We start from the raw sequence: 9,633 nt of genomic DNA on the forward strand, positions 1-9,633 counted from the left end.
AAACTATGAGTAAGCTCAAAGCACCCAAAACTGTCTACCAGAGGGTATACAAAGCATACCCTTTCCTGTTTTATATTTGACATTTGCCCTTTCATTCATCCAAAGTTTTTGTTTCCTACTTAATCTCAATACCAGGTAGCATCAGAGAGTTTTCTCACCATTTATCCACTACTCTAAGTTTTCTGCTGTTGCCTCTAAGCCCCAACTTCCCAGAGAGTTTTGTCACCATTTATGCACATTATTCTAAGTTTTCTGCTTTTGCCTCTAATCCCCGAGTTCCCAGGAAGAAGAATGCTAAGAATGGAAAATGCTGCCTCCTAAGGAAATACTCTTATGTAAAGGGTTTCCTGACACTGATGAATTCCCATTGACATTTTAAAAGCATTTAGGATTGAAGTAATTTTTAATTCCTGATTTTAAGCTAGCTTTATTTATGCATGTCAAAAATAACTTGAATTATTGCATCTGTTTAGCTCATCTGGATCCCCCTTGACAGATGGTTTGCTACAGTGTGTATGAGCTTTCATTTTACAAGCTAGGGTACTGCTTATAAAAATAATCATCTCTATCCAAGCATGTGTTAAAATACACTTTTTCTTGGAATTTTGAGTCAGCAACAAAAAGGACAATGGTTAGTGATTAAGTCGCACTGGTTACTTTTAGCCCAGTCCATTGTTCTCAAAGTGAAAGCTATAAGCATGATATGGTTCTATTTTCTTCATTGTTTCCCTTTACCTATAGCATGTGCATAGATGGATTAAAAAATGTGATGGCCCACATCTCTGGAGGCAAGAAGGGATGGCCTCTCAATTCAGCCTCCAGTCTCCTCTGAGTCCTATTAATGCCAGTCTCAGTGGAAGCTCAAACATCTGTCATCCCAGCCACACAAAAGAAGTGTCCCATTGGTGGCCATCATCTGAGTAAATTAGGAGGGGGTTGGGGGAAAGCCAGAAGGAAGGCTTATGTAGCAGTGAGGAGAGAATTCACACTGTTGGCACAATGTTGCCCATGGGAACCCTTTCGGCAAAAATGAAAATGTAGACGTAAACAAGCCTCTGTAGCATCTATGTTCTATTTCGGTTTCCCAGGTGGGGTGGGGGCACAGGTGCTTCCCACTGCTGAGGATAAGGAAAATAATGCGGCAAAAGCCCTTTGTTTTTACTGCCATCATTGTGTGGTTCTAGCAAATGAGTGCCTAGGAATTCTTTTCTTAAGGAGTTCTCCTGTATCAGTTAGATAATGGAAAGCACTGGGAGGGGCAAGGCAATGACCCATTCAGGAGGATAGTCTCTCTGACGAAACTAGTGAGAGACTCATTATAGGGAAATATGATGCACCATGAAGACAGTGCACAAAGACCTCTTTCTACACTCTCAGGTGAGGATTTTCCCAAACCTCTCCAGAAGCAATTTCTATTTCAGTACGCTTGTATATGTCCAAGAGTTAATTTTGTTTCCTTCATATAAAGCAGCAATTCTTGCTATTTGTCTAAAAATCATCATCATCAAAGGCCATGTTCCCCCCAGTCTAGTTTTTCCTCAAGCCAGCCTTCCCTATGTTTCTCATATATACATACATACATACACACACACACACACACACACACACACACACACACACACACACACACACACATCCTGTAGGGGACAGTAAGCCATGCCTGTTAGAGGCGTGGTCAAGGTGAGGTCAGGATGACGCAGCATGGGCTCTTAAGGAACCGCGAGCACATGGAAGTCGCTTCTCCTCCCCCTTCTCCCTGCCTCGCTGCTCGGCTGCCCCTGGCATGCTCTGGCTTGCGTTTGGCTGGTATTTATCTCAATAAAGATATCTTGACCTTATGGATTACAGATTGTCTCTTGGGTCTCGCAATAATATCCATTGGTAATAGACCTTACACATCCTTCAGCAATTATCTTCACAGCCAGAGGAACAGCTTAAATATATACTTAATTATAGTATTTAACACATGAATATGTTGCTTCTCTATCTTTCCACATTGTATCAATTCTAACAATCACCTAGAACTGACAATATCATTAAAGTATGCATTTGACTGAAAACGCTCAAGAATCATTCTTTATATTTGGGGAGGGCATATTATTTCACAGTTTATAAGTTGATTCACAGACATTTAAAGTTAACATAAAAAAAAACTAAGCCAGGAGATATATATATATATATATATATATATATATATATATATATATATATATATGACTTTGTCCTTAAGCTCAGCAAAGTCATAGATGAATGAAGATCAAATTTATCACAAACGTGCAGCTTCCTTTTTTTATCATTACAACATGATTTACCCAGTACTACTTGTGCTTGTCATATTGGTTTACTTACTAGAAGGAACAATGACAATAGACGTACTTAGGTCTTAAGTAGCTACTTTATCAGCTCAAAATTACTATCAATTCATAAATTAGCAAATACATACTGTTTACTAAATGATGACCTTGTGACCCAAATGCTTACATGCTTTCTACCCATCCCTCAGTTACCTGGGAGAGACTTGGGGATGTGCTAACTTAATAAGCCTGGTTTTATTATTCTGTCTGGAATAAAATAGCTTTGATCATGAACAAAAGCACTGTTACAGCAGGTTGAAATTTATTATTATTATTATTATTATTATTATTATTATTATTTTACCCAGCACTCATCTCCAACTGCTCCACAATGGATGCTAAATGGCATCCATAATAGGTAACATGAATGTTACAAAAACCTTCCCTATATATCTGGCCAAATAGTATCGTTTACCTGGTAGAGAGAAGTCTACAGAATAGCTGTATGACAATGTCAACTGGTGACTCCACTGAGCACATGATTAAAAATGTTTTAGATGTATATTAAAATCATGAAATGTTCATTATATGTTACAAATACCAGTGTATTATGGCTTTTATTCTTCTTCTGGAAAAAAAGGCAGTATTTCCCCCAATTATTGTTAATTTGTGTCTTAAATGAGGGTGATATTTAATGATGACTCCTTTAAAATTACATATCCAACGATTCCATAAACTCCCACAAAGTAAAAAGATAAAATTTCCATTATAGTATCACTTTTGACAATCAATAAGATTCATTAAAATGACAAAACACAAGGAAGAGGTAACCCTGCCAGCATCATGCGGTGATTTCTCATTAAAGCAGACATCGAGATATTTCAACAGGAGATTAATAGAAATAATGTATGGATTTTGCCCTAACTCCTTGCTGATTTGCATTATGCTATGTAGTTGAAACAACAGGGGGAATGCAAACACGTTCACATGATTGATGTGGAAGTTGCAAACCTCTAGCTACTGGTGATCAAGTATCCACAACAGCACACTTGGAGAGAAGAGTTAGAACCCTTCCTGTTCTCTCTTACTTGGGCCATTCCAGAAACTAGGGGTTACTATGGATAACAAGCCTGCTTCCCCGATTTGGGGGAGGTTTTCTGGCTCATCCTACAATGGCAAGGCTGTGGAGATGTTCATTTCACAATAACTAACCAGGGAAACTTTTCAGGGCTGTGAAAAACTTTAAGGATTGTATGGCTCAGTTCTGCCACTTCATGCAGGAACACCATCACAAGAGGTTGAGCTTTCCCTGCCTGACTGTGGGATATGGGACACCACATCTCAGAAGACCAAGGAGTTTCTTAAGGAGAGAAAACATTACCAAGTAAACAAAACTCTAAGTCGAAAATCAAAGGATGGATGGTTAATGATGGATCTCCTTCCTGTGACAAATTGATTGATGTGGACGTTCCAAACCTCTAGCTACTTTTGATCAAATATGCACAACAGCAAGCTTGGAGAAAACAAGTTGAAAACAAAAAGAACTTAGACCATAATGTCTACTCTTTCAGCATCCCCAAGATTCACTTAAGTGGCCATGACAGTGGTGGAGCAATACTGTTACATACACAGGAAATTAGAGTCATTCTGGTGTCTCAGGGGCTTCAGTGTCTCTGCTATGCATCTCCCAAACCCCATATGGGCTCTCAATGTTAGTGGAGATAGAAAGATAGCACACCTGTTGTTGGCCTCCAATTCTACTCACATGAAACAACTTTTCTCAGAGCTGTAACAACTGCAAGTAGACAAACTACCCACTGGTGATTCACAAAGCATATTTTCATAGAGATATCATTGTATAACTGGTCCTATGTAATCTGTGGATACTAGTTCTCAGCAACTCATGACAGTTTATCAAAACTAAAAAGATGTGATCATCTTTAGCATAGAAATACCTTTGTTACAACCATTTCATGTCTTTCTGTCCCTCTGGATTAGCAAAGTAGAGAAAAGAAATTGGTGAAATTTATTACACCAATATTTTGGCAAATTTGGTGAAATTTTGGCAAATGTAATATATTTTAGATATGTTTCAAATATAACCTCTTATTTTATCCTCACAAAAATCATTCCAGAGATTTACACTTAGATTGTTTTTCATTTTGCAGAATAAGAAAAATAAAAATTAAGTTTCTACTACTAAAAATAAAAATTAAGTTTAAGCTAGTAAGTAGAAGGATTTTGGGCGAAGAAGGCAGATCTGGAAAACTGGTTCACTTTTCTCACATTGAAAATAAAATGATGCTGGAAAAGAGAGGCTAAACAGGCTACCCCAGAGGGCATCCTATAAGGGTGGGGGTGAGTCAGAGGCAGGCTGGCATCTACTCTCTTCCCAATACACTTCTTCTCACAGTTTGTTGAAGATGATGAGACTCAAGTTAGCCTATATATTTTCATCTTCTTCTTACTGCTCTATGCCACATGAGAAATATCATTAAGAACCCACTGTTATGAGAGTCAAGTGTAAGTTTGACCCAGCACTGTTGAACTGATAGAAAATAACTCAAAAATGTAAGAAAAAAGCTTCTCTGGGCCCCAGTGTTCTCACCAAGTTTGGTTAGTATCCATTCACTTCCATATTTACCCTGAACTAATTGGCCTTTTCTTTGGTTATTAACACACACAAAACATTGTTCTCACCATCAGGAAAACTGACCCCATTAGCCACCCCTTTTCTCCTTCCCAATTCAGGGGTGGTGGTAACTCCCACTTTTGATAAACTAGTATCCTAGAAACACAGAACTCATTCTGCAGGGTTTTCCTTGTTATAGTTTTATTTTAAATAGAACCCAGTAGTGGAAATTTTGGTAAAGGCCACTGAGGTAAAGCTAAGAGCCCCCTTGGCTCTGCCATTCAGTCTAGCTTTGTAACACGTGTAGTTCATAACCAGAGTAAGTGTTAATACCCACTACAGAGCTCTAGAGAACCTCTGTAATGTGCCATCTGTCATGGCGGCAACAGGTGAGTGCCCCTTCATACTAGGTGAGAATCTCTAAACTTTTCCCCTCTACCTGTGTCAGTCCTCTCCTGCCTTTCTTTCCCTGTCACCGGTCCCACACTTTTCCTTTTCACTTCCCTCAGTTCATCTTTTCTCCTACAGCTCATCCTTTAAATCATGCTATTCTATTTGCAGCACAAGACAAGTATTCACTAAAAGAAAACTAAAACATGCCAGCGTTCTGGACCCTGATTCTTCTTCAACAACCATATGAGTTGGGGCCATGTGAATTGCCTCTTCCTCCAGTCCTTCCTGCAGAAATTCTCCTTAGCATTTACTCCACATTCTCAATGTCTTTTACACATATAGTTTATATCCCTCATTACCATCTCTAAATGCAATCTGTTGCCATTGTCTGTTGTATCTCTGTCCTGTTTCCCCAGCAAGATGACAAATTGCCCTTGAAAGGTAGAAACTTGTATCTTTACCATCTGGTGGGGTATGCTACATACTGTCTAGTATGAGCTCAATAAAGTTTTAATGACACTGTGTACCTTTGAGATTGATTTTTGTTTTTGCACACTAAATCAGACAGCCAGTTGCAATGTTGGGAACATTGTTTTTCTATGTGGTTACCAAGTTCAAGGCAGGCCTTAGAGCTTCAAGACTAGTATCATACTTCAAGACAGTATCATACTAATCATCAATCAGGAGAAGAGGAACGCTACAAAAACAACATAGTACAAAGATGTAAGCATTGTCAATTCCTTAAGCCAAACTCTTTAATACACAGCAAGTGGTAACTTCTCCTTTAGACAAAGAAATTGTCATGGGTCTAGCAAGGCTTTGATGATAACACTAACAATTAGTGTTAAAAGTGACTGTCATTATCTACAAGGCATGGCACATAGCATCTAATAAGCTCATGAAATGTTAATGTCAAGAAATGCTACTTTTTTCTTCATGGAAGGCAACATGGGCTGTAAAGAATTTAAGCAAGTAACTTAAATGGCAGGTAAATCTTAGACAGGATCAATGCCCTCAACTGTACATATCATAGGATCTGATGCTGTGTAGATGTAAGTATCCCCAACCTCCCCACAATTAGATCTCTTTCCTAAAAGCTGCACATGCACCAAATGTATAATTATGTCAAGTAGTAACTTTATGGTATTCAATACTATTACCTTCCAATTAGTAAACAATGAAGGTACAATGCTTAAAATTATGATTAAAGCTTCTACAGCCTGTCATTTGTATCATACTATTTGCTATAAACAAACTCAAGAGAGAGATTTAACTTTATTATAGTATATCTGATGTTATAAAACTTGTAAGAAATGACAACAATTGTAATAGAACCTAGTATCCCTCAGAAATTTTCCACATTCTTTCCCTGTGCAGATGTACTTCAATAAAATATAACTAAATATCATAATGCACATGTATGCAATTTAATTGAATATATTTAAGTGTGTGTGTGTGCGTGCGTGCGTGCGTGTGTGTGTGTGTGTCTGCATGTTTGTGAGTGAAGACGACTATGCGGCTATGGAGCTCAGAGACATCAGATTGCACTTGGAACCGGATAACAGGCTGTTGGGGACTGTGTGACATGCTATTAGGAACCAAACTTGATTCTTCTGCAAGAGCAGAATGTACCCTTAACCGCTGAGCTGTCTCTCTGAATCATAGATAATATTTTAAATGCTAAGAGGAAATGATGGTGGTGATATTTTCCAGTACTCTATTAGTGTTGGTTGTATATCTCATAAATGCATTGTGTTCAGTAAGCATTTGGTTTGAGTTTTTAATTTTTGAAATGAACACTTAGAGATTATTGATCTGGATTGCATCAACCAATGGTGTAATCAACAGGTCTTCTACAAAAAAATGCAAATTCAATTGATATACTACTGTGCTTTGCATCACAAAATGATTTATTTCATCCCCAGACCTAATTATGAAACAGTAAGAAATATTCAATCATATATTGGACATTCTTAAATTTTTCATTAGAACTGTTTTTCACTGCTAATTAAACTATTCTAGAGAAGAGCCTAAGACTAATTTTGAATCTAGCCATGGTGCACATAAAACAAAGAACTTTGATCATAACTACAGTAAATCTCATGCTACTCTAAGACCTGCCGCTGCAGTTTGATTCATTCTGCTTTGTCAGTTGACTTTATGATAGCATTTCAGCAGGTCTAGTTCTTCCATAATTTGTACCATTATACCATTATCTTTGTTTTAATGTGAAAACCCTAATGTAATTTTATCAGCCTTGGATTAATCCAGTGTTTCCTTTTAAATGCAGGTAAATGGTTTAACTACGGAATTATCTTTCTTGTCTTGATTTTGGACCTGAATATGTGGAAGAACCAAATATTTTATAAACCTCATGAATATGGACAGTATATTGGCCCAGGGCAGAAGATATATACAGTGAAAGACTCTGAGAGTTTAAAGGATTTAAACAGAACCAAGTTATCCTGGGAATGGAGGTCCAATCACACTAACCCCCAGACTAATAAAACATACGTTGAGGGAGACATGTTCTTACACAGCAGGTTCATAGGGGCCAGCCTAGATGTCAAGTGTCTGGCTTTTGTTCCAAGTTTGATAGCTTTTGTCTGGTTTGGATTCTTCATTTGGTTCTTTGGTCGGTTTTTGAAGAATGAGCAAGGCATGGAGAATCAAGATAAAACCTACACTCGCATGAAAAGGAAATCGCCCTCAGAACACAGCAAAGACATGGGAATGACCCGAGAAAATACCCAGGTCTCCGTGGAAGACCCACTGAATGACCCTCCCTTGGTCTGTATTGGGTCCGACTTTAATGAGATAGTCTACAAGTCCTCCCACGTGACCTCGGAAAACTTGAGCTTGCATTTGAAGGAAACTACCAGTGCAATGGAAGCTGATCAAGACCCAACAAGCTCTCAGAGTATGCGGATGAACTAGAGTCTTTAGGGAGAGCACAAAGAGCAACCTTGAGTGTCACTTTAAAATCGTGTAGTCTTTCATTTTGTAAATGTCAGGTTTACATAGCGTTAGGTAAAGAAATACAAACAATGCCACAACGGTGCTCAACATGCTTTTTCTAGACTCATTGTTTTCTATTTGTATTATGATACACGTGCCTACTGTATGTTTAATGGTCCCCTAGAGATTGCTCTTCACAACTGCACAAGCTATTTACTGACTTACAGCTTAGTAGATTAGCCGATTACCCATGTATCTGATGTTCAACCATAGTGGTGCCTTGAGACATTAAACTGTTTTTAACTGTACCGGACACGAAGTATAGAATGGTTCTCCAGTCTATTTCAATGGGATTTTTTTATACAATTATTTTGATTTACACTTGATGTCTGAGCAGGAAACAGACATAGCTGATTTGTGGTTGTTGAAAGTTCTCTTGGTTTGCTGTTTAGCAGCAAAGTTGGTGACTTTGATGCCTGGCTACAGAGGAGCCTAGCGATTGCCTTTTAAATTTTATTGGCTGGCTGCTGAATATAAATACAATTGTAAAATCCACTGAGAGGAGAACTGTAATCCAACATGGGTCACTGCTCAAGAAAAGTGACTTTCTCCAGCTACTAATTGCAATTAGGTGATAATACCTAATTATGTTTTCCTAATTAAAGATAAATTGCTGTCTGATTAATAGTCTTGCCCTTTTCCTTTGGGAACAAAGGTTAAGAGGAACAGTTGGGTGAGCTCTCAAATTTATTGGCATTTCCACAACATCCTAGACAACCAAGGAATTAAAGTTGAAATCAAGTGAAGGTTGCACAGCCCAGTCTACAATATTGTACATTTTATTGTAAATATGGCTCTGGACAGTGAAAATGGAAAAGCTTCTGGCAAAGTTGAGTAAGGGAATTCTGAAATTATTCACTAAAACCTCATGTGGTAGAAAATGCTGTACAAGGGTCTGTTTAATGTCTTTTGTGTATGTGCATTTTGTGTTTGGATTTCATTTTTTAAAGATGTGAACATCGCACATTAATAAATAAGAATTATATGCCAGTAATTATGTGATCTAGGCTTTGTTTCGCTTGTCTGTCTGTTTATTTAAAGGATTCAATCATGCCTTGGCTGAACATAAACCTATTTAAATGGATTTTTAAAAGCTTGATTCTGGGCAAGGTAATAAATGGTATATTCTTAAATTGCTTTTAATTTTATTCTATAAATTATGGTTGCATGTTTCTTGAGGAGCTGAAGGGAGATCATTTTTAAGGTAAATTATTTATTTTCCTGTCACATACTGACATTGTTGCATTTTGTCTTAATGATTTTTTTTTTAAATCTCTCTTGCTTTGATCTGCTTCT

General features: G+C 37.7%; 1 protein-coding gene across 1 annotated transcript in view; it reads left to right on the forward strand.

The window, feature by feature from the left end:
- The window catches only part of Tmem117 (transmembrane protein 117), a 419,705-nt gene extending 410,383 nt beyond the window's left edge, over positions 1–9,322 (forward strand). Inside the window, exon 7 of the mRNA XM_035440837.1 lies at positions 7,610–9,322. Within this exon, the coding sequence (XP_035296728.1) occupies positions 7,610–8,256 (647 nt within the window). The 3' untranslated portion in view covers positions 8,257–9,322. The remainder of the gene's footprint in view (positions 1–7,609) is intronic.
- Positions 9,323–9,633: the final 311 nt, after the last annotated feature.

This window comes from Cricetulus griseus, chromosome 2, assembly GCF_003668045.3.
Source record: "Cricetulus griseus strain 17A/GY chromosome 2, alternate assembly CriGri-PICRH-1.0, whole genome shotgun sequence".
Lineage (NCBI taxonomy): Eukaryota > Metazoa > Chordata > Mammalia > Rodentia > Cricetidae > Cricetulus > Cricetulus griseus.